At 39.2% G+C, this 26,106-nt stretch overlaps 1 protein-coding gene across 4 annotated transcripts in view; it reads left to right on the top strand.

Moving 5' to 3' along the window:
* Nucleotides 1-25,428, top strand: part of UACA (uveal autoantigen with coiled-coil domains and ankyrin repeats) — a 72,507-nt gene extending 47,079 nt beyond the window's left edge. For 2 of the 4 annotated variants that reach the window (XM_073304514.1, XM_073304515.1), the window contains exons 6-19: nt 1,553-1,623; nt 1,724-1,830; nt 2,976-3,157; nt 4,088-4,125; nt 5,551-5,637; nt 8,085-8,192; nt 10,441-10,473; nt 11,162-11,260; nt 11,497-11,527; nt 12,477-12,529; nt 15,783-18,527; nt 19,597-19,749; nt 22,482-22,547; nt 23,375-25,428. In XM_073304514.1, coding sequence (XP_073160615.1) covers nt 1,553-1,623; nt 1,724-1,830; nt 2,976-3,157; nt 4,088-4,125; nt 5,551-5,637; nt 8,085-8,192; nt 10,441-10,473; nt 11,162-11,260; nt 11,497-11,527; nt 12,477-12,529; nt 15,783-18,527; nt 19,597-19,749; nt 22,482-22,547; nt 23,375-23,446 — 3,845 coding nt within the window. In that variant the 3' untranslated portion in view covers nt 23,447-25,428. The remainder of the gene's footprint in view (nt 1-1,552; nt 1,624-1,723; nt 1,831-2,975; nt 3,158-4,087; nt 4,126-5,550; nt 5,638-8,084; nt 8,193-10,440; nt 10,474-11,161; nt 11,261-11,496; nt 11,528-12,476; nt 12,530-15,782; nt 18,528-19,596; nt 19,750-22,481; nt 22,548-23,374) is intronic. The other 2 variants (XM_073304518.1, XM_073304516.1) reach the window with 2 other exon arrangements.
* The last annotated feature ends 678 nt before the right edge of the window (nt 25,429-26,106 follow it).

Raw genomic sequence — 26,106 nt, 5'->3', positions numbered from 1 at the left:
GTGCGAGGAACTGGATTACTGCTTAAGACCTATTTTTAGATTAAGTTTTCCACTCTTACCCAAATGGCTGCTTCTTAAAACTTTGAATTGTCATAGACTTTGTCCTCACAGAGGAAAATGTGCCTTTGACAGGTCATCAATCAGTTTACAAGAACAAAAGACGTTGGAGAACTGCATATAACAAATGAGTTTTTCACTGAAATGTTAACAATATGGCACAAGATGATGCTCTGAACACTGGTGTACAATGTTAATAGACTAAGGCTTTGTCTACAATGGCAAGTGAACGACAAAACTTTTGTCGTTTAGAGGGGTTAACCCCCCCAAGGTAAGTTTTGTCAAGGAAAAGCGCAGGTGCGGACAGTGATTTGTTGACAGGACCGCTCTCCTGCCGACAGTGCTACCGCCACTCATTGTGGGTGGAAGTCTTTTGTCCGCGGGAGAGCTCTCTTCTGCTGACAAACAGCAGCTACGCTGGATGCCTTTTAGCAGCACGGCTGTAGGGGCAGAGCCGTGTGTCGCTAAAAGCTGCGTAGTGTAGACGTAGCTTAAATATAGTTTAGTCTCGATCAGTCTAAATCCTTCTAAAACTCTATGCCCCTCCTTAACATTTTGGACTGTGATTGTGTGTTCATTGCAAATTGCACATGCTTTCAAGAGCATAGCACCAGAGTTCACTGAATCCTAAAGCATAAGACACTCTGTCTGTGTGCTGAATTTGACTTTCCTGAGAAACAGTGTATTAGAGGGTGGAAGCTGGGTTACGGTATTCTGGAGGGACCTTGCACAGATACTGCCCCAAATGACACTACTTTCCAGTTAAGTTGCCTCCTCCAGCATAAGGCTAAGGCCAGTTGTTTAGAATTTTAGTACAGGAATGTTTGTTCCTGCTGGTGAACTTTCCTTGCACTGTAAACTTTTAGATGTGGAGGGGCGGGAGGGGTAGCTCAGTGGTTTGAGCATTGGCCTGCTAAACCCAGGGTTGTGAGTTCAATCCTTGAGGGATTTAGGGATCTGGGGCAAAAATTGGGGATTGGCCCTGCTTTGAGCAGGGGGTTGGAGTAGATGACCTCCTGAGGTCCCTTCCAACCCTGATAGTCTGATTCTGTGGTGTGTGCTGAAGAATATAGCTATCACTTTCCTTAGAGTCCATTCAAAAGCACAGCACTATGATAAAAATAGTCAATTATTGAATTCATATTCTATAGGTATCTGTGTTGTCCTGCACAGAATAAAATACAAGCATCTTGTTTGGGTTTGATTCCCAGTATCTTGCTCCGTAGGTTGTGAGCAGCATTCAAGGAGTGCTTAGCTCACGGTAAGGAGCGTATATAGGGGGAATGCCTCTCGCTGCTCGGCAATTCCTATGGCTAATTAAAGGGCTGCAACAAGTTTGAGTCCTTTCTGGTACTGCTGAGCTAGAGGAATGGTGGCTGCACAGTGGAGCTTGGGAGATGAAGGCTTAAAAGTGGAATCCTAGGCGTACTTGGCACTCCATGGAAGGCTCTCCTCAGACACTTAAACCACTCTTTCTTTTCTTTGTTCCCAAAAGCTATGTCAGACTGTTCCTCTAGCATTCAGCTACTGTGTGATCATGGTGCCGCAGTGAATGCCAAAGATGGAGTAAGTCACTAGTTATTGCTATCCTTCCTTCTCTTCAGAATGTGTTGTTGTTTTTTCCTCTTTGAGAATGTGCCCTTTCCCAATTTTTCCTGTTTTCCAGGATGGGAGGACACCCCTAGTGCTGGCCACTCAGATGTGTCGTCCAACAGTCTGTCAGCTGCTGATCGACAGGGGAGCTGATGTGAATGCCAGAGACAAACAAAACAGGTAACACATGCCACTGGGATATGTTGGCAATGTATCTGTATTCTTAAACAACAGAAGTCTCTCAGCTTTCAGACTTTCAAGTTGTAAAATAAACTTGTCAAACTGTACAGCTGAAACATATACTAAATTAAGACTTCAAATGTTGATTAGCCAATTCAAGTAATATAAATAAATGAGAGAGCATTCACAAAATGCCTGTTTCCACAAACAAAGTCAATCATTTCCATGTTTTTCAGTGTATGTATTTCTGGCTTATGCAGCTGAAAGACTGGTGACTTGTGTAGAGAATGTAGTCTGGTGCTTATAGTAAATTGGAGAGAAGTAGAGTTGACAGCTGAAAGACCCAAGTGAAAGGGATTACCTCTTCTCTGAACTCAGGCACTTGTGAAAAAATTTATCTTCACAACATAGCCCTTCATGGTGCGCTGTGTTGCCTGTCTGCTGCTCCTCTCCAAGTCACATTTTTAAAAGCGCCCAAATCCCATTAAGGCTCCTAAGTGACTTAGGCCCTCTTGTAATTTTTACCTTGTGTGTTTACATATCTGTACTGAGCTTCATGCACAGCCACTTCTTCCCCAGATATTTCTTCTTGGATTATAAATACACTATGCTGAGGGCGTGGGCCTGGGGCTTGTCGTGGTTAGAATATGGGAGCTTGCAACAATACTTTGAAAGGTGCATACACACTTGTTTGGGTGGGATTACATGTTTCCAGGCACCTTCAGAATTTGGTCTGAGGTATTTTGTGACTCTTCTGATACCTTTTTTTTTTCTATAGTATTTGTAATTTGTGTGCTGAACTTCTTAGTAAAACTTGAAATGAAGGATGGGATAATAAACCTGTGTTTTGAAAATCAGGAGACTTTTGAGGAAAATAAGACTTGGGTTTACTGTCATTTTCTCTGTGAAGAAAGCATGTTAGCTCAGTAGTTTTATTAAACTAATACTTTACATATTGGTTAAATAGAAAAATCCAATTACATGAAGATGCATTGAGGAAAGGTTCTTTCTCTAAGCACAGGCTTCTGTAATTGAGTTTACAAAAAAGTAGTGATTACTACTTCAAGTAAGCTGTCCATTGCAAATATTGTCTCCTTACGTGTCTGATGTGTGTCTGTGTGTGTGGTCTTTCTCCCTGCCCCCAGGACTGCTCTAATGTTAGGCTGTGAATATGGCTGCAAGGATGCGGTTGAAGTTCTGCTAAAAAATGGTGCAGATGTTAGTTTGGTTGATGCCCTTGGTCATGACTGTTCTTACTATGCCAGAATTGGTGACAATATTGACATTTTGGCCCTAATAAAGACTGCCATTGAGGATTCCAGCAAAGGTATGAGAAGCATTCCTATATTTGGGAGAAATTTCTCTTTCTTTCCTTCTGGGTTCTTTGTTTTCATGCTTATTATTCCTCTTACAGGGAGTGTTGGCTCTTGACTGGGAAGAAATTTTTTTAAAACATTACAATGCTTATATTAATACTATCTGAATAATAATTTTGTGGACAATGTCTTTTTGGAAATAAGTTTATTCAATATAAGGATGTGATATTGTCACAGTATACGGCACGCTAACGTTGGAGGACAGATTGTCACTTCTATTCAGAATGGGAACATTTAAATTTTATCTAATCCTGGGATACTCCATTGCAGGGGTCGGCAGCCTTTCAGAAGTGGTGTGCCGAGTCTTCATTTATTCATTCTAATTTAAGGTTTTGCCTGCCAGTCATAAGTTTAAACATTTTTAGAAGGTCTCTTTCTATAAGTCTATAATATATAACTAAACTAAAGTAAATACGGTTTTAAAAATGTTTAAGAAGTTTTGTTTAAAATTAAATTACAATGCAGAGCCCTCCGGACCGGTGGCCAGGACCCTGAAAATCAGCTCGTGGGCTGCCTTCGGCACGCGGGCAATAGGTTGCCTACCCCTGCTCCATTGTAATGTTATGCTGTTACAAAACCTAATATTGTATATGATGTAAAAATGTTATACGTTTGGAAAATAATCAAAAATGGAAATGATGCATTTTAAATAGGACTACTTGTTTAGACAGCTCCTGAAATTGGTATAGCATTATCAATGATAATGAGAAACATTGTCTTACTAATAGTAAAACTATTTGGATTTGTGATTATTCTTTGTTAACAAATCAGAAATGCCAATTGGTGATTAGATATTTCCTCTAATATCACTGTTACATCAATGTCTAACTTAAATTAAGTATATATAAAAAATTAAAAACCTAACTTTTGTTGCTTTTTAGCAAGGGAGCTTATGAAGAAAGGACAGCCTGAACAAAAGGTCAGGCTTTATTTGTTCTATGCTAAATGTCTCACTAAATGTCTGTCACTGAGGAAGCTCATACGTTCATATGCATTACTGACACTGCATGTTGTATTCTTGTAAAGATTCCACTCTGGCAAGATGTTGGCCCCCTGTCCTCTTTGCCCATGTCTGATGACTGCCTAGAAAGAACACTGTATTATGATACAGTACTTCTCAGAATGAATAGGGATGTCCCTGTTGTTCTGGCCAACATTCTTTGTCAATAAACTTTTTCTGTTGTCCAGAGCTGCATATGAGCTACTGGTGAGCACAATGGTGGCTGTTTATACACCATTACTGCACTGTCACAAACCTCATGACTTTACTGGTGTGAAAGACACCGTGTGAATCGAAGTTCTATTCTAAATCCATCCTCAGTAATATTTTCTCTAAGTTTTTGTTCCATCTAAATGATCCTCTGTGGCGAATGCTGAAATGCTTATACAGAATGTGACTCCCAGGTGCTCCTGGGGTTTCTAACTTTTATTAATGTGCCGTAAACGGTAACACTGATTTAAATCCCATCCAGTGGGCAAGGCAAGTGAAAGTGATTCATTAGTTAAATTACTCTTTTCTAAAGCTTTTTTTAAAAACTGCTATTGTATATTTCCTCCGCTTGCTGCCCGTCGGTCCAGAAGCAGAGATGACTAGTATGTGAAACAGGGCCGGGCACGCTCACGGGTATCCTCACATTTTAAAAATATTTCCTCAGTAGCACTTCATGTTGGCCAGGGGCCTGACTTTTATTTGCTAAAATTGCCTGGTCCATAGAACGGAAAATCATTATACTGCTTATCTTTGGGAGCAAGTTCTGATTCTCTTAATTTGTATGTGGTTATTTTGAAACTTAGCTCTGATTCTCAGACCTCTTAAATCCGTTAGAGAGCTCATGGAAGACGCCCTAGCACAGGGGAATGCCTCAGCGGAGTAAAACCACAAGAGCGGCTCATTTTTGTCTAGGCCACTAAGGAACATAAGTGTGCCTGCGGTGAAGGGCATGTGGCGTGGCAGGGTGATCTTCGACAGCTAGCATGGTTTAGAGTAGGCTCAAAGCAGCTGTCATTAAACATAGGCACTGGTGCGGAAGTGACACCCCTCTTCATCTGCATTCAGTGCTTGTTGGTTGTAGATGACAACCTGGGCCTTGATATTTAAATGATATCCGTATTAGTTTGGGGATTAGAAATAAGACTACAACACTTTATCTGATTTTTATCCTCTGTGAAATATAACAGAGCAGAGTAAGCGTGAACTAGTAGTAACACTACCCCCGTGGGATATATAATGAAGTATCATGCTGATCTCAGTTGGAAAACACTGGGCTTACATGCTGTATCCAGAAAGAGCGTGACTTTAGTTTGCTTAAATTTATGATTTTATGTTTTAATGCTGCAACAACAGGTTACTAATGTGTCACAGAAACGGAATCCGCTGTATGCACAAGAAGTGAACTTCAAGCAGTATCAGAGGGAACCGCTAAGCATGCAGGTAAATCAGAATAAAAAGAGCAGGAAGGGGTTTGTGCTTTGTATATTTTATTTGATAATCAACAAGTCTGATTAAAGATTGGGGTTTGGTTATAAAGCACATCGTCTATTCCCATAAGAGGAATGCAATATTTCAGCTCTCAACATTACTGACATGCAATGTTGCAAGTGTGCAATTTGTTAGCCATCTTTTAAAAAGGGATAAAATCTCTGCAGTGTTTCATCTGACTAAAACGCAATAAAAAAGTCTTCCACTTAAAATGCATGCCAATCAATTCAAACAGCCTAAGGTTGAGCTATTAAACATTTCTCTTCGTGTAGATGCTGATTCTCTCAGGTGCTGAGTACCTCCTCTAGAGTGAGAGATGAAGGTGTCTACTACCTTTCAGGATTGAGGCGACAGTGAGGGAATTACTGGTTTATGATTGAGTCTTGTACACTGTAGAGAAAATGTAAATGGAAAAGCAAGAAATAGGCCTTACAAAATTTTCCTAATGTTTCCTCATGATTTATGAGACACACTCTTACTAATTCCACCTGATAACTATGAGCAGGACATTTTTAAGCTAGTTCTCCCTCTTGTGCCCTATGTTGTATGTCAGGGGTGGCCAACCTGGGGCTCTGGAGCCCCATTTGGCTCTTCAGAAGTTACTATGCGGCTCCTTGTACAGGCACCGACTCTGGGGCTGGAGCTACAGGCGCCAACTTTCCAATGTGCCGGGGGGTGCTCACTGCTCAACCCCTGGCTCTGCCACAGGCCCTGCCCCCACTCCACCCCTTCCCACCCCCTCCCCTGAGCCTGCTGTAACCTTGCTCCTCCCCCCAGAGCCTCCTGCACACCATGGAACAGCTGATCAGCAGGGCTCCCGGTGGGTGGGAGGTGCTGGAAGCAGGGGGGAGGGGGACGGGGAAGGGGGCTGATGGTGGGGCTGCTGACCATAGGTACAAACTCCACGGGTGCTGCACCCATGGGGAAAAATTGGTGGGTGCTCTGAACCCACCGGCAGCCAAGCTCCCCTCCCCTGAGCGCGCCACGTCTCCGCTTCTCCTCTCAGCGTTTTGCGCCGCAAAACAGCTGTTTCTCAGCATAACAAGCTCCGGGAGGGAGGGGGGAGGAGCGGGAAAGCGGCACGTTCAGGGGAGGAGGTGGGAAAGAGGCAGGGCCGGGGACAGAGGGTGGTCAAGCACGCACCGGTGCCAGCAGAAGTCGGCGCCTATGCTGCTGATATATTACTGTGGCTCTTTGGCAATGTACATTGGTAAATTCTGGCTCCTTCTCAGGCTCAGGTTGGCCACCCCTGTTGTATGTAGTGTCTATTTTAGAATATGTTCTGCAGAGGCTTTTATTAGTTAAAATAGGTAGATTCTGTAAAGAGCACTCAAATGTTGATAAATGATGGTGTAATAAGAAGCTAACTTTTATTTCAACCTTTTAAGCATTTCACTGAATTAAGGAAAATATAAAATATATTAGTAGGTGTCTTACTAGAAAATGAATTTGCTTGCTATAATTGCTAGAATAATCTATGGCATTTCCTTCCTCAGCTTATTAGTATGCCAGTAAAGTATTTTTAAAAAGTGAAATAACATTGAGGGGCTAATTTTTTAAACTGGGGAAACTAGCCAATTTAAAACTGAGGCTGCCATTATGAAATATTTTAGTATACAACAGAATGACTTGACATCATAGGTCCTGAAACTGAGAATCCTGCATATCTTATTGTAGCAACTGTACTATTAAAGTACCTTACTATGTGCATTATGAGACGTTACTGTAATGGTAGCTTAACTCTGAACTTTTAGCTTTTGTCTGTTTAAATAGGTCATTGGGGGTTTTTTATATATATTTATAAAATAGTCTTTTAATAGTGGGAAAAAATTAAAATGGCCAATAATGTATTTTAGTTTAAGAAGCATGTATGTATCTCATTCTGATAAAGGGTACTATGCTAATTGGAAATATTGCACTTTATTTAAAAAAGACAGTGAATGCATTTGTTCTGGCTTAATAGATGTGATTAAGGTTACATCCGATGCACTTCAGGCATGCAGCATGTTAAAAGGCTATCATGATGCCTCATGCCGATGAAGTGTCTTTTAGATTACATCTTTAAACACAGTGGCTGGGTTTCAGGCTACTTTTTTTTTTTTTTCAACACAATTTGTTTTTTATATGTTGAGAGCCAGGAGATAAAAGTAGCTCTTGAAATGCTGTCAGCACTGGAGTATGGACAGGGAAAGATTATATTAAAAACTGTGTGTGTATTACATCCATCCAAGGACAAGAATTTAGTGGTGGAGAATCTGAAGGCGCTTTAGATAAGTTTACTAGGTATAATGATTTAAAGAGAGGCTGCAGATATGTTGTGAATTTTGTTAAACAAGCATTGGTGTTCTGAAGGACCATTATCATTACTAGTTAAAACGCCTACATTTTCTTTGTTTCAGGAACTGGAAGCAGAAAATGAAGATTTGAAAGACCGATTGAAAGAGATTCAACAGGAACAGAGAATACTTCTAAACAGAGTCAGTGTATTAGAGCTACAACTGAACGAGGTAAAAATAGTTTTTGTATAATCCTGTTTAAAAACTAACAATTGTCTAACTTGAATAACAAAGCCATTCTTTTGAAATTGGCATAGTACATCAGAATGGCTTTGTCTAAAGTCTTGAAATGGAAATTTCAACAATTCACAATGAACTGAACATTAAAAAAGGAGCCAGGGATTTATTGCTGAGTTGCTCGTTTTCTCAAATCAAATGTTCCACCAGGAAATCAACAGCCTCTCTGCTCTTATAAGAGTCATCTGTGGGAAACGGAATTACTTAATTTAACTTAAGAAAAAAAAATTTAAAAAAATCCTGCTTTGAACTTTAATATGATGTTCTTCGATGAATAACCAATGCTTGTTTTGAAAGGAATGCATGTGGGAAAGCTGTCACTCTTACTTCCTGAAGGATTCTTCATTAATCATTTTACTTTCTCAGTTTAATGGGTGGCTTTGACTCCTGTATGGGTGGGTGGTGGGAAAATACAGATAACCAAGCTCTGTAACATTTTTATTGCTTCCCTGTGAGCTGTTTTTGTTGACTCACTGTTACGTGGCTTTTTGCTGCAATACGGTATATCCATAGGCAGATGACCTTTTGATACTGTGGTCATTTCTAGAATGTGATGAAACGTTGCTTTAGAAGTAGTTCTATTGATACTCAAATATGAGCGACAGCCTTACATCACAATCGAGACTGTAGAGCATGTGGTGGTTCATGTTACAGATTTAAGAACAAATTCTAATCTCAGATGCATGGCTAAAAGCAGATATTCTGCCTTTAATAGTATCTGTTATTCTGTATTTAAAAACAGCTGGGAAAAACCCAAATGTGATTATCCATTAACTATAAGTGGATTGCTTCTAGGGCATTGCTTTGATGCTTTAGTACTGAGAGCTCCTGGGGGTGACTCAGCAGACATGAAACTGTAGTAATTAACAGGAAAGTTCAGCCGGAGCAAAGCTTCAATCAGCAGAAATTGAAACCAAGATTCCCAACCTGGGGCTCTCACAGCTCTCATCCAGAGGCATTGTGTATCCCCCCTCTGCCTTTACAGCCCTCTGAGAGCTTGTAGAATGGAAGAGGAAAATAAAGCTGGAGTTAACCCCTTGTTTACTGGAAGCCATGTTTTGCCCCTGCACTTCCTTCACAAGTACTTTTTAAACTTAAATAGCAGTAATCAGTTAAACAGCAGTAATCAAAAAATCAAGCGTGTACATGTGTATGCATAACTCAGTTCCAGTGTGTTATAAGCATCCATTGGTATGTTCATACCTGATGGTCATGATTACAACAAAGTGAACCTTTAACTACTTTGAGCAGCAGCACCAAGAGAAACATGTCTAGCGTTCATTTTCATCCAAAATCATCAAATTGGAATTGGAAAAGGTTCAGAAAAGGGCAACAAAAATGATTAGGGGTATGGAATGGCTTCCATATGAGGAGAGATTAATAAGACTGGGACTTTTCAGCATGGAAAAGAGGCGACTAAGGCGGGACATGATAGAGGTCTATAAAATCATGAGATGTGGAGAAAGTGAATAAGGAAGTGTTATTTACTCCTTCTCCTAATACAAGAACAAATGAAATTAATAGGTAGCAGGTTTAAAACAAACACAAGAAAGTATTTTTTCACATAATGCACTGTCAGCCTCTGGAACTCCTTGCCAGAGGGTGTTGTGGAGTTCAGAAGGGAGCTAGATAGATTCATGGAGGATAGGTCCATCAATGATTATTAGCCAGGATGGGCAGGAATGCTGTCCTTAGCCTCTGTTTGCCAGAAGCTGGGATTGGGTGACAGGGCATGGATCACTTGATGATTACCTGTCTGTTCATTCCCTTTTGGGCACCTGCCATTGGCCACTGTCAAGAGGACAGGATACTGGGCTTGATGGACCTTTGGTCTGACCCAGTATAGCCGTTCTTATGTTCTAAAAAATGTGTTAAATAACTCAAGAAAGGATGCATACCTCAATAATTTGGAAGCACAATCTGCCATATTAGCATGCATTTTAAGACTTCAACATTATGTAATTCCTGCTTTTTTTTATTTGGAATATGGCAGATTGCAGGTGCTTCCCTGCCAAAAATTAGAGGAACGTGGAAAATGAAAGGGAAAGACATGTTGGCAGCAGGTATCATTCTGGACTAAAATATAGTGATTGTTTTATCAAATACACACAAAACCCTGTTAACATATAACTGAAATGATTTTGTGGGGGTGGGGGACGTGGGATTTTTGGTTGCCTTCTAGGAGCAAATGGTTGCAGATGATCTTGAAAGTGAGGTAGGAAAACTCATTTTTCACCTCTCCACCTTAAATTTGAGTATTAACTTTTAGCTTGAGTAAAATAATTCCCTTTGTTCATCTTATGACTTTTATTATGTCATTTACACAGCAGCTTTAACCATTGCCACTTCAAAACTAAAATGCTACACGTTCACCTTTCCATACAAAAGTCGCACAGCTGTATTTTTGACCGTATGAATTCTTTCCCATATTTTCCACTTGTGTACAGTGAAGGCAATAGCTTTTGATTAATGAGAGCCAAAATTATTTAAATTTAGTGTTGCTTTGTACGAGTTACATAGATTCCTGGCATCACCACCATAGATCTTGTCACAAGGATGTTGTGTAAAGCACACCAATGCATCTTTGAATTAGATTGCTCATTTTATAGCTCTTTCAATACTAAAGTAGTGACTCTCATTAACACAGCAGACTTCTGGTGCATGCAGCCATGTTATCCATGTTTTGTCTTTGCCAAGGTTACATGTTCACTTGATTATTAAATGTACAGATGTTCATGTCAGAAATCTATGGCATTGGAAAGCAAGGGATTCTGACCGCTAACCTCTAATGGGAGAGCCCCTGAAACTTTAACTCGGGATTTTAATAAGTGTTCTAAATGCTTACGGGTCTGGATATAGTGCTGAATAGCTGATCTCAAACAGAACCATCTCTTGTTCTTCAGAAAGATGAGCTGAGAAGACTCTTAACAGCCAAGGAAAAACAGCAGGAAGAAAGTTTAAGAAGTATTGAAGCTCTGAAATCTAAACTTAAACACTATGAGGTATGTTGTAGTTCAACTCAAACAATAAATATGTATTTTTTCATAAATATTGTGGCAATAATACCAGTTATATCATTAAAAACAAAAATATAATTGTCCTGAAAGACATCTTATGCCACTGAAACTGTAACTGAAAATTAGGTACCTGTATTAGCATCTCATTCTGTATGTAAAATTAGAACAAAATGAATATTTTATTTTTATCTCAATTGCTGCAATCTGTTTTTTCATTTCAGCGTGACTATCTGGGCTCTGGAAGTGATTTTGGTAACAGTGTTTAATTTTATTTTTAGAATTTCTCTCTCTTTAAATGCATTATGCAGTCTCAAAAAATTCAAGTGAAACCGTTGCCCTTTATTTCTGTTTTTCTTTCTAGTCTCATGCTAATCTTAATAGTAACTGGATTTAACCTATAGGTCTCGCTTCTGTACACTCAGATTTATTCTTTGAGGGTAGATGTTCCTGTCCTGAATAGGTATCCAGATCTCATTTAACCCCCCAGCAAAGGGTGAGCTAACATTAATCCTCTGACTAGTTGACAGGGACGGGCATGCATATTCTGTAATAATAGGGGGTGAATTTTGCTAAACCAATTTAAATAAAAAATAGAATAGTTGATAAAAGACAACTTGAATAGTTATGTTGTAAATATACAAAGATTGAGAACAACATATAAGATCACTAGTCTTAGGTTCTTGATTTAGTCAAGTTTTTTGTTCAGAATCTATATTGGTGTTTGTTGCTGTAGAATCTGAGCTCTTATCAATGATGTTAATTATCTTTAAAAAGAGATTTGTTGGCCCAATTTAAAGAGATTTTTTTTAAAAGTCCAGTGTTAGTTTTATAAGTTAATATTATGTATGAATGGCTGGTAGAATATTTCTTAAATGTGAGTTTCTATACGAATGATTGAAAGGCTTTGGTGCAAGCTTATCTATCCATATTTACAAGTGCTTTGTAGTGTGTATTCTTAAGCTTTTGAGCTCACAAACCACCCCTCTTTTGATTTGGGTATACTTTTAATTTTCAAGTTTGATTACCAACTAATCTGAATGAGCACAGCATTAATATCTATGTAGTAAAACAAAATAAATCATTATTTGGTCTGTCATGAACCTGTATGCAAGTCAGAAGGGGCTACTCATTGAAGTAAGGTGTCCTATGGCTATTTGAAAGAAGAGGTTTTTATTTTATCCCTTATTCTATGGTAATCTAGGGAAAGAAGATATGCTGGTTAAACAGGGTCAAGTATTTGCTACAGAATCACAGGTAAGACTATATTAACATTGTGTGTGGATATTTGTGATGTATCTCTTTCTATATGTATTCCTGGGCATGTAAACAGTGCTTGAAGTAGGTACAGTTGTAAGACAGAAATGTATTCTATAATAAACACTATATTAATCTCACTAAGCTGTTTTTGTAACTTCTAGTGCCCTCTAGAGGAAATGTGTGGCATAGCTGTTTAATTTGTGGCTCAGTTCCAATATAGCCTTTGACCCTGTTGTTGATATGGGACTCAATGAATAAAGAATTGAAGGAGGGTGGTAATATGTGGTTACGGAAAATAGATCCTGTCTAACTGGATATCTTTTTTTTTTCTTTGAGATTACGAATGTGGTTGATTAACGTAATAGTGCTGATTTGTAGTATAATTAGACTTCTATAAAGTGTTTGACTTGGTACCCCATGAAATTTTGATTTAAAAACTAGAATGATATAAAATTAACATGGCACACATTGAAATGATAAAAACCTGGCTAACTGATAGGTCTCAATGTAATTGTAAATGAGGAATCATAGAGTGGGTGTGTTTCTAGTGGGGTCCCGCAGGGCTTAGTTCTTGGCCCTACACTATTCAACATATTTATCAGTGACCTGGAAGAAAAAAATCGTAACTGAAAGTTTTCAGAGGAGACAAAAATTGGGGGAGTAGTAAATAATGAAGATGACAAATCTGGATCGTTTGGTAATTTGGGCTCAAGCGAACAGTCATAGAACTGGAGGGGATCTTGAGAGCTTAACTAGTCCAGTCCCTGCACTCATGGCAGGACTAAGTATTACCTAAGCCATTCCTGACAGGTGTTTGTCTAACCTGCTCTTAAAAATCTCCAATGATGGAGATTCCACAACCTCCCTAGGCAATTTATTCCAGTGCTTAACCACCATGACAGTTAGGAAGTAGGGCTGTTGATTAATCGCAGTTAACTTAAAAAAAAAAAAAAATTAATCACGATTAAAAAATTAATCACAATTAATTGCACTGTTAAACAATAGAATACCAATTGAAATATATTAAATATTTTTGGATGTTTTTCTACATTTTCAAATATATCAATTTCAATTACAACACAAAATACGAAGTGTATACTGCTCATTTTATATTTTTTATTACAAATATTTGCACTGTAAAAATGATACACAAAAGAAATAGTATTTTTCAGTTCACCTCATGCATGTATGGTAGTGCAATCTCTTTATCATGAAAGTGCAACTTACAAATGTAGGGTTTTTTTCTTACATAACTGCACTCAGTAACAAAACAATGTAAAACGTTAGAGCAGGGGTAGGCAACCTAGGGCACATGTGCCAAAGGCGGCATCTGAGCTGATTTCCAGTGGCACTCTCACTGCCTGGGTCCTGGCCACCGGTCCGGGGGGCTCTGCATTTTAATTTAATTTTAAATGAAGCTTCTTAAACATTTTAAAAACCTTATTTACTTTACATACAACAATACTTTAGTTATATATTATAGAGTTATAGAAAGAGACCTTCTAAAAACTTTAAAATGTATTACTGACACGCGAAACCTTAAATTAAAGTGAATAAATGAAGACTCGGCACACCACTTCTGAAAGGTTCCCAACCCCTGCGTTAGAGCCTACAAGACCACTCAGTCCTACGAGATGTCTTGTTCAGCCAATCACTAAGAGAAACAAGTTTGTTTGCGTTTTCGGGAGATAATGCCGCCCACTTCTTAATTACAATGTCACCTGAAAGTGAGAACAGGCGTTCACATGGCAGTCTTGTACCTGGCACCACAAGATATTTATATGCCAAATGCGCTAAAGATTCATATGCATCTTCATGCTCTGGCCATCGTTCCAGAGGACATGCTTCCATGCTGATGACACTTGTTAAAAAAAAAAAAAAAAAGTGTTAATTAAATTTGTGACTGAACTCCTTGGGGGGAGAATTGTATATCTCCTGTTCTGTTTTACCCGCATTCTGCCATATATTTCATGTTATAGCAGTGTCAGATGATGACCCAACACATGTTGTTCATTTTAAGAACACTTTCGCTGCAAATCTGACAAAATGCAAAGAAGATACCAATGTTAAATTTCTAAAGATAGCTACAGCACTGGACCCAAGATTTAAGAATCTGAAGTGCCTTCTAAAATCTGAGAGGGACGAGGTGTGGAGCATGCTTTCAGAAGTCTTAAAAGAGCAACACTCCAATGCGGACACTACAGAACCCAAACCACCAAAAAAGAAAATCAACCCTCTGCAGGTGGCAGCTGACTCAGATGATGAAAATGAACATGCGTCGGTCTGTACTGTTTTGGATTGTTATCAAGCAGAACCCGTCATCAGCATGGACGCATGTCCTCTGGAATGGTGGTTGAAGTATGAAGGGACATATGAATCTTCAGCGCATCTGGCATGTAAATATCTTGCAATGCTGGCTACAACAGTGCCATGCAAATGCCTGTTCTCACTTTCAGGTGACATTGTATAGAAGAAACGGGCAGCATTATCTCCTGCAAATGCAAACAAACTTGTTTGTCTGAGCAATTGGCTGAACAAGAAGTAGGACTGAGTGGATATGTAGGCTCTAAAGTTTTACATGGTTTTATTTTTGAATGCAGGGGGTTTTTTTGTACATAATTCTACATTTGTAAGTTCAACTTTCATGATAGAGATTGCACTACAGTATTTGTAATCGGGGAATTTTTTTTTCCTAGTTTTTGACAGCACTGGAGCAGACCATTTCATAACATTAAAGTACAATCAGTTACCCTTCTCCACAGCTTTTCTCCTTTAAATTCCCCTGAAGTTTAGCATAATTTGTCCGTTGAATTCCAGTGAAAACAAACTACACCTTTAGGGCCCAGTTCAATTTATAGTGTAGCCCAGTGGGGATTTTTTCACTGACTCTTATGAGAGTGGGCTCAGTTCCTAAATGATGAAAAATGTGCATGCATTCAGTACACTTACATTTATTTTATACTCTTAACATCTTCAGATCATTCAACTTCTAGATGTTTGAATGATGGCTACAAGTAAAGTTGCATAGTTTCTCTGTAATACTGATAGTTTTGCTTATATAAGCCAAAATATATTTTGGATTCCTGGTCTAAATTACCTGCATTAATTGTTCCTGCTCACAAATTATAAACTGCTTGTAAATCTGAAATATACAATGGAGGTAAAGCGTATATGTTTTAGATGAGCATAATTAAAGAAGTAATGTATGAAAAAATATGAAGAGTAAATTGAACAAATTTCTCTTTTTAAGCATGTATCTATTTCTCTGCCAACTAATCTGCAGACCAAGTCTGTGCTGAGACCACTGGAACTGTCACTATCTAGCCAATCCTCCAGTTCCGAGAATGAAATTCTAAAGAGAGAGCTAGACAACATGAGAATCTCTTATGGCACAGCAAAAGAAGAAATAAGAAAACTTCAGAAAGAGCTGTCTCATAAGGTAGCTGAATGCAAAGCTTTGACATCAGAGTGTGAAAGAACCAAGGAGGAATCTGATGGACAGATAAAGCAATTGGAGGATGCTTTAAAAGATGTGCAGAAGAGAATGTTTGACTCAGAAGGCAAAGTAAAGCAAATGCAAACCCACTTTCTTGCGCTGAAAGATCACCTGACTAACGAAGCAGCTATAGGAAGCAATAAGTTAACAGAAGATCTAAAGGATCAGTTGAAAGACATGAAAGCAAAATATGAAGGAGCTTCTGCAGAAGTAGGCAAGCTAAGGAACCAAATCAAGCAAAATGAATTGTTAGTTGCGGAATTTAGGAGAGATGAGGGGAGGCTGTTGGAGGAAAACAAAAGGTTGCAGAAGGAACTTGGTAAGTTAGAGATGGAGCGAGAGAAGAGTGGGAGAAATGTCGTGGAGGTACAAGGACAGCTAAAAGAAATGGCAGCAAAGTTAGTCCTCTCTGTACCTGTTGAGAAATTTGAAAATATGAAGAGTTTATTATCAACTGAAGTGAATGAGAAAGCAAAGAAATTAGCAGAGATGGAAAGAGAGTATGAAAAACTGCAGGCAGAGCTTCGGCTCTTAAAGAGGGAATTTGAGAGTCAGAAAGCTAAATTTTCTCAGTATGTGAGGCCAGAGGAACATGAACAAATGAGGGGCAGATTTGAGAAAAAAACTGAAGAACTGGAAAAAACGATTTCTGAATTGTCAAAGAATCAGACATTGCAGAAGGAAGTGGAAAGGGTGCACATGGACAACAAGCTGCTTAAGCAGCAAATACACACTTTAACAACTGAGATTAAAAGCCAATATGTGCCTTTAAAACTGAATGAAGAAATGAAAAAAACAAATGATCTGACTATTGTGGATCTGACCAAAAAACTTGCTGAAGTAACGCAAAAGTACAATGAAAACAAAGCAGAAGCTGAGAAGCTGCTGATGGAAAAGACCAGTTTAAGTGAGACTGTAAGTCACTTCCAGGCTGTGTACATGTCTCCAGAAAAGCACGAAAAAGAAGTGGCAGCCTTAAAATCCAACGTTGTGGAACTTAAAAGGCAGCTTGCTGAGCTTCATCTAAAATATGATGCTGAACAGGCAAAAGTCTCCAAACTAGTGTCTGAAAACACAACTCTGAAGGACTCTCTGAATGATCAATACATACCTGCCAAAACACATGAGGAGATTAAAACAGTCTTGAACAGCACATTAGAAAAGACTAATAGAGAGTTGTCAATTCTGAAGGAAAAAACTGAAGATCTAAAGCGAGAATTTATGAGAGTAAACGAAGAGAATGGAACTTTGAAAAAGAAACTGAGACTCCTACAGAACCACATACAAACAGAGTATGTAAGTTTAAAAGATCATGAGAGTAAGGTGTCTACCTTAAATAAAAGCATGCAAGAGTTACAGGACAACAACACTGAGTCACTGGCTAAATACAAGAGAGGCCAAGAGGAAATCTTACAGTTACATGCAGAAATTGAAGCTCAGAAGAAGGAACTTGACACAATTCAAGAATGCATTAAGTCAAAATATGCCTCTGTTGCCTGCTTTGAAGAGAGAGAGAGAAACTTTGAAGCCATGGTGAAAGAACTAAAACAACAGTTGCTAGACCAGACACAGAGATGCAGAGAATGTGAGGAGGAGATGCAGAAACACAAACAGGAAAATGAGAAGTTAAAGGACGGGTTTTTGTCTATGGAAAACGACTTGCAACAAAATTACATTCTTGCTGAGAAATCCCATGAAATGGAAAAAATGTTCACCAGCAAAATGGAAGAACTGAATAAGCAATTGAGAGAATTACTGCAAAAATACACAGAGATAAAACATGAAAAAGACAAGCTACAAGAAGAGAGTGCTAAACAGATTTCTGAGGCCCTTGCTATGCAAACTCGCATGCAGGGTCACTATGTTCCAGTGGAACAGTTTGAAGCCTTGAAGAGAACGCTTGGCCGCACAATAGAGGAACTAAAAGAAGACCTCAATAGTAAAAAGGCATGTTATGACCGAGAACTAGAAAAGGTAAGAGAACTGCAGCAGGAATTAGCAGGTCTACATAACTCCTCAATATCTTTGGCAGAACACACGCAGATGAAAGAAGCATTTGAAAAAGAAATTGTAGCAGTCAAAACTAGCTTGAAAAAGGAAGTGGAAGAAAACCAAGCAAAAAGTGAGGAAATCTCTAAACTCCAGTCTGAGATTCAAAATACTAAACGAGCTTTAACTGAACTGGAGAGCAAAGAAGTAGTTGATATGTCAGAGTATAAATCCATGAAAAGTGCCTTAGAGACCCAGGTTACTAGCATCGCTGGAAACTTAGCCAGCTTGAATAGAAAATATGAGGAAATGTGTGAAAAGGCTTTGCAAGCCAAAAAGGAAGAGCTTTCTGCAAAAGATGAAAAGGAATTGTTGCAGTCAAGAAGCTTCAGCATTGAACAAGAAATTAAGGACCAGAAAGAGAGATGTGATAAATCTTTGACAACAATTACTGACTTGCAAAAAAGAATACAGGAATCTGCAAAGCAAGTGGAAGCAAAAGATAACAAGGTAGGCAGAAAGTGTTCAATATTTAACAGTACTAACTGCCTCTCTTTAGATCCAAAGGGCCAAATTTGCAAATGTAGTTACCTAAACACACTCACTTACACACCTAAGTGTAGGCATCTGAATTTGGTCCAAATTCTCAAAGCTGAGGACCAGTTTTGTGTGCTGTTATGCAAAGTGCTATTTAATTCCCCCAAAATTTTGCTCCCTAACACAGAACTATTCAAATTTCTGTTTTACTAGAATTTTCAAGTTTTAAATGCATATTATTCAAATTCAAAATATTAATACTACATCCACTAGCAGACTTTGTTTTTTAAAATAATCTGAAAAAAGTAATACTCCGCTTCCTTTGTGTGTTGCCTTGTCATTTTGACACTGTTGCTTGCCAGTTTAACACCAAATGATATTGGGAAGTCAATGTAAGAGAAGATTTAAGGCATTATGAATATGTGATGAAAAAGACTTGCAGTTTTCTTAATGCTATTTAATGAAGATATTTTAGTTTTAAAACAAGACGCATTATTGTTATACTAGGATTAAGGAGCACTGCATTATAACTTTATCCTACAGTATCTTTCTGAATTAATGTTATATGCACTTTATACCATCCAAAGAACTAGGTTTTCGCATCTAGTAGTAGCTGCTAATTCTGTAGTTAAATGTGTACTGTGTGTACTCTTTCTCTGAAGAATTGGATACCTTTATGGCCAAATTTCCTAAGGGCAGTCTCACTTGTGGGCATTGCGCCTGCAAAAAAAGATAAGGCTGATGCCCTGCTTTGAAATCTGGGCCTTAGCTAATTTGCACACTGAAGATAAGTGGCTGGTTGACCTATGGGCTATGTCTTACAGATTTCTGAATCCTAAGAAGCTGAGAGCAAAATATTTGATATATTTTCAAAGCATCTCTCTTTTTCTCTTACAGACTTTTCTAGTAAACCAAGATTGATGAGGTCAATATAATGATGTCCTCATATACTTGTTAACCTTTAGTTGATCTTGCAAACTAATATTCTCTTATAAATATGTTCAGAAAATGAAACATTATAATCTTTGTATTTCTCTTACAGATAACAGAGCTGCTTAATGATGTAGAACGACTAAAGCAGGCTCTTAATGGCCTGTCTCAGCTTACATACACCTGTGGGGTTCCCTCAAAGAGACAGAACCAACAAGTTGAAATGCTCCAGCACCAGGTGAAAACCCTGCAGCAGCAGCTGGCTGTAAGTACTTACATAGAACTTTGCTCCAGAGCTCTGTCATAAGGCATGTTACTATTTTTGTCAGAAGTGGTGGAATAAGTTTTAATATATGTTGTTTAGGAGTGGGGAAATGGGATGGGCAGGAAGGTAGGATCCTCTGAGGAAAAGAATGGCATTGTTTAACGTGATCTGGAAAAAGGGGTAAACAGTGAGGTGGCAAAATTTGCAGATGATACAAAACTTCTCAATATAGTTAAGTCCCAGGCAGACTGCGAAGAGCTACAGAAGGATCTCTCAAAACCGGGTGACTGGGCAACAGAATGGCAGATGAAATTCAATGTTGATAAATGCAAATTGGAAAACATAATCCTGACTATGCATATAAAATGATGGGGTCTAAATTAGCTGTTACCACTCAAGAAAGAGATCTTAGAGTCATTGTGGATAGTTCTCTGAAAACATCCACTCAATGTGTGGCAAAAAAGCAAACAGAATGTTGGGAATCATTAAGAAAGGGATGGATAATAAGACAGAAAATATCATATTGCCTTTACATAAATCCATGGCACTCCCACATCTTGAATACTGCATGCAGATGTGGTCGCCCCATCTCAAAAAGGATATACTGGAATTGGAAAAGGTTCAGAAAAATCAATAAAAATGATTAGGCGTATGGAACAGCTGCCATATGAGGAGAGATTAATAAGACTGGGACTTCTCAGCTTGGAAAAAAAGACATCTAAGGGGGGATATGATAGAGGTCTATAAAATTATAGAGGTGTGGGGAAAGTAAATAAGGAAGTGTTATTTACTCCTTCTCATAACACAAGAACTAGGGGTCACCAAATGAAATTAACGGGCAGCAGGTTTCAAACAAATAAAAGGAAGTATTTCTTCACACAACACAGAGTCAACCTGTGGAACTCCTTGCCAGAGGATGTTGTGAAGGCCAAGACTATAACAGGGTTTAAAAAAGAACTGGATAAATTAATGGAGGATAGGTCCATCAGTGGCTATTAGCCAGGATGGGCAGGAATGGTGTCCCTAGCCTCTGTTTGCCAGAAGCTGGGAATGGGTGACAGGGGGTGGATCACTTGATGATGACCTGTTCTGTTCATTGCCTCTGGGGCACCTGGCACTGGCCACTGTCAGAAGACTGGGCTAGATGGACCTTTGGTCTGACCCAGTATGGTGGTGGTTACGTGATTTCTTTGCGATAGAACAGTTTTGGAGGTTTCTACTTGCCCCAGCTTTCCTGTACCCATGAGGAGAAGTAGCAGTGTCTTTTGGAAAAACCTGTCCAAATGAAGTGTTCTCGTCCTGCAGTATTAATCCAAAATCAGTGAATAAGTCCTGTGTGCAGGTGCTGCAGTAAGATTGTGTACTGCACATGCCAGCAGTGAATTCCGTGCCGTATAACACAAAGGAAGGTAGTCTCTGTCCCAGGGGATTAACAATCTCAGGGTTGTCAGACACTAGGAGGGTGCTTTCCAGTTTGGGTACCACTGACCTGTGCTAGCTCTGTTTGAGCTAATCTGCTAGAAACAGCAGTGGGGCTGCAATGGCAAAGGTGGTGGGTTGGCCTAGCAGCCTCAGTACGCAAGCGGGAGAAATGGGCTGGATTGTATTCAAGTGGTTAGCACAAGCCCCTGTGTGTACTGATACTTTTCGCACACTAATTCTGGCGGAGTTACTGCTTGTCACAGAGTTACCTGTGCTGGGAGGTGTCCTCCCACCTGTTGTGTCCAAGCCTGCAAACGCTTATTCCAGTGTGCTGCTTACTGTTGTGAGTAGTTCTGTACATAGCCTCACTGGAGTTTGTGGTAGTAAGTGCTAGGGCTTTAGTATAAATGTCCCTAAACGTATCTTTGTTCATGTGTGTAGTAGCACTGTTGACTTCAGTGAAACTACTCATGAGAGCAAAGTTACACATACACCCTCTAGCCCCATATAACGCAGTTCTCGGGAACCAAAAAATCTTACCGTCTTAAAGGTGACACCGCGTTATATCGGGGTAGGGAGAGGAACTGCTCCCCACCCCAGCTCACCTCCGCTCCGCCTCCTCCCCCGAGCGTGCCGCCGCCACTCCGCTTCTCCCCCCCTTCCTTGCCGGCTTGCCACGCCAATCAGCTGTTTGGCGCGGCAAGCCTGGGAGGGAGGGGGGAGAAGCGGAGCAGCGGCGTGCTCGTGGGAGGAGGCGGAGGTGAGCTGGGGCAGGGGGGCCGCAGCAAGTAGTGGGGGGAGGGCGCAGAGGAGCCGCTTGCGGTAACTCGAATTCGGCTGTAACGAGGTAAAGCAGCCCCGCTCCCCGGAGCGCTGCTTTACGGCGTTATATCGGACCGCATTATATCGGGGTAGAGGTGTATGTGTAAATCTATATCGAATTGGGTCACATTCGTGGTAGTGTGTGCAGCATCCCCCATAGTGTGATAAAGTGAGTTTAAATTGGGACTTGAGTCAGGGGCTTCTGAACAGAAGTCAAATTCTATTCTTGTCCAAGTAGGTTGGTGGTGGTAACACCTGGGCTGGTGTGGAGAAAGCCCTATTTCAAGGCAAAACACTTCAAGCTGACGCTAAAGCTGAAAGGCTCCATTTTTCGGTTAGGGTTTTATAAACAACTAACCTTGAAATTCTAAGGTCATGCGACACTTAAATAAGCAAAGTCAAACAAGCAAAGCTGTAATTATACGAAGAATTGATCTTGAAAATATTGACATTCTTCTCTCCACATTCCCCCACCCTTCTACATACAGGATGCTGATAGACAGCACCAAGAAGTAATTTCAATTTATCGGACACATCTTCTTAGTGCTGTGCAGGTATGTTAGCGGGTCTATAAAAATTAAGTTACTCGTTTTCGATGTTAGGTCTTTTTTTTTTTTTTTTTTTTTTTTAGAAAATTCTCTTTCAAAGTAAATGTGTGTGAATGAGTAATATCTAATGTCAGTGCTTCCTGTATGCACATTAAATTATTGTAAAAGGCTTTTTGCGGTGCCTGGTATTGCTCCAGAAGGAAACTGAGAAGGAAAAGAGCACCGCAGCATGTTAAATTTAGTGTTTGCCTTCATCTGCTTGTCACTTTTTATGAACATCTAGACAACATACAGTGGTGACCCACTTTAAGGGGGATAATACGGTGCTATCAATACATGTCCATATCCCAAATAGTGCACTGGAGGAGTTGCATGAGTGTTGGGAACTTTCAACTCTCCTGTTTCTTTTGAATAGGGAATATGAATTTATGCAAAGACGAGTAAATTTTCCCTATAATTACTGGCTGCAGCAAGTTACAATAACATGGTTCAGCTGAGAAGCTGTGCAATTTCAGATCCTAAATATGACTCTTATACTAGTCACCATCATAGCTGAGTGCTGTAGATAATTGCAGGAAGCTGCAAGGCAGTCCAGAAGATATGAACAGCAACATCTCTAAATCAAAACAGTGATTTCAAACAGGAAATTTGCCACTGTGCTGCAAAGTTGGAAATTAACTCTGCTGACACAAAGTCATTAATAAGGTTAATTAAATTCAGTTTTACCAATGAGATGGTGATTGACCATGCATTCATTTTGGGAGGGTATTTGTTTTAATTTTAGTCATGAATAATGCAGTGTGGTTTTTAAAAAATCCTGTCCCCACTTCCAGGGCCACATGGATGAAGATGTTCAAGCTGCCTTACTCCAGATCATTCGCATGAGACAGGGGCTTGTTTGTTAATATGCTTAGTGCTGGTTCTGTAGCATGGCTGTTGCATCCTGTAGGAGTGCTGTGGTTACAGCTGTATTAACCTTCATGGCCTTTCTCTTTTTCGTGGCGTGGTAACTGTAAAAAGAATGCACCCCCCAAAAAAATTATTCCAAGTATGAAAAACACTAGGAGGCTGAAGTCATTTACCCCTTGTAAAATAGAACAATAGGGCAATTGTTTTAGTTAATATTAGATGTTTCAAATATGTGGATTATAAAGTGTGTAGAATTTATTTTACAATTGGTGTATAAGCTGGCAGTCAAAATGATGACATAGTAGTTACATTCTTCTAGTGTCTGATTGACCATTTTAGAATAAATAAATAAACTCAAATACAACACCTCCAAATTGATCCTATTGTTAATTTCCAAAGGGTGAATGACAGTGAACTTAAACTGAAGTGACTGTGGCTGAAATACTGTAACTGTTGGATTTTTTTTTTTAATGGTTAAAAAGTGTGCTTTTTGTGATCATATTAAGTTGATCAGCAGATTGACAGTAGATCAACTACAGAACAAGATGGATAGCGTCAAGGTATACATTGTAGCTTGGCTGGCCAGGTTACATTCTTTTATTTAAGTAATTTAAGATTTAGTGCCTTCGCATTTTACTAGAGGTACAAATCAGTTTTTTCCATCAGACACTAACATTTATGCTTTTTTACAAGATATATTTTTTCATTAAAGCTTTGTAACACTGATTTCAATAGGCTAAGAAACAGCAGGACTGGAGTAGATCATGAATGTAGAACAGCAATTCAGTCTCAAATGCAATAGTCCAATTTTTATTCTTATGTACTTTTTCAAATTTCATTATGCATAAAATGGACCTAGATTGTTTGAGTAACACACTTGATAAAGTTGTACATTATCTAGTTCAAGTGTCAGATGGTCAACCAATTTCCAGCAAAAGCTTAAGAGGTTTTTCTGGTTTATTAACACTGTAAATTATGTACTATAATCAATTTTTGATTATTTATGGGGAAAGATGCAAATAGTAAGATTCATAGAGAAATCTAATTTGGAATTCACATGTTAAACAAAACAGAGCTTCATATTTTTTTAAGTGGAAGTGCAATATTGCCAAAGAATGAAATATCTACAGCCAAGTTTTATGGAAGGAAATACAAAAATTGGGACTATTTCGAGGAAAATGGCAGTAAAACAAGAGTCTAGCCACAAAAGTCACTGGTTTTTCTTAGTGTCTCAGAATAAACAGAGTAGAGCCTGACCCTGTAAGTATTACTTATTGGATATAATGCTCCTTGCTGCCAGAGTAGTCCTGCTAGCTCCGTACTACGCTCCGTACCAAGTGTTACACTTGTCAGTAAGCATTTGCCCATAATTAGCAAATAGGAGGCTGTCATCCTGGCACTGATGCAGGGCAGGATGGAACAGAACAGAATTCAGCCTCTATATTTTCCTGCAAGTAGACTTTCAGGGTTGTACAGTAAATTCTGTAAGTGCTTGATCTAACTACAGTTATGTTAACTGGGTTTAAAATACAAACCCCCAAACTGTACCTGGCAGCTTTTAAGGTTCCTGTTTTCCAACAGAGTTTAGCCTCTCTGCCCTTGAGTGTGGGCTTCCTGCTGTATCACTGAAATGGCAACCTCCAAATATGGAAAAGAGGATGTTGACGCAGGCACTTCTAAAACAAACTCTTGTGAAAATGCATGTTTAATATATTTAGCTGTAGTGTGACAACTGATCATTCTTGTTTTCCTTCAGTTTCCTAGAGGAGTCCCATGAGATGTGTGAGTTCACCAAGTATACTTTAGTTTTTAGAAAATCTTTTCTAATCACATTACTTGAAGCTCTGGTTGGAAAGAAATTTGATTGTTTTGATAATACTAATACTGGGCTATTTTAGTATTGAATTTTTCCTTACTGGGGGAAGTTTTATGTATTTTTTTCTCTTGTATTACATATCAATAAAGTATTTTATCTTACTGTAACAGTACCTTGTGGCTTATTGGCAAAATAGTCTATGGGAAAGAGAATATTAGTCTTCATTTTGACTGGAAAAGATTTTGTGTGTGTGTGTGTGTGTGTTGCCAAGGCACATACTGGGATTACCAACTTTTCCACCTCCAAAACTGAGCGGTTCAGTTTGTCTCCAGTCAATCCTGGACTACTGACGATACAGCTAACGAAAGTGTCAGCTGTGAGAGCAGCTTGTAAAGTGGACACGTGTCCCGTTAGATTGCTACCTCGCTTCTGGCGGGAAACTGAACAGACTTTGCGTGTTCCCTTCTGAGCACTGCCAAAATGGCTGGCTTGGAACTGGTGACCTGGAGGTGAAAGGCTCTGTACCAATATCTAGCCCCAAATATTAGCTTCAGATTCATTTCCATAATCTGTTCAGGCCAGGTCCATGAAGGAAACAAGTACAGGAGGGAGTGCAGAAAGTTCTTCAGAAGAAGTGCAAAGTGAGTCTTGTGACTAAATGCAATAAATGATCGTTTTCTCTTAGAACTTTGGAGATTTTACAAAAGTGACTCAGAACAGGGAGTATACGCAAGTATTGTGAAAACATTTCTTCAATTCTTCTAATACATTTCCAACCTGAACTGAAACACCTCTTGCATTTCAGTCATTCCTAAAGAGACACTGGAAGTTGGGTCAAAA

This window comes from Lepidochelys kempii, chromosome 10 (genome assembly GCF_965140265.1).
Source record: "Lepidochelys kempii isolate rLepKem1 chromosome 10, rLepKem1.hap2, whole genome shotgun sequence".
Lineage (NCBI taxonomy): Eukaryota > Metazoa > Chordata > Testudines > Cheloniidae > Lepidochelys > Lepidochelys kempii.
Note: the sequence above shows the minus strand (reverse complement) of the source record. Positions and strands in the feature narration are given on the sequence as shown.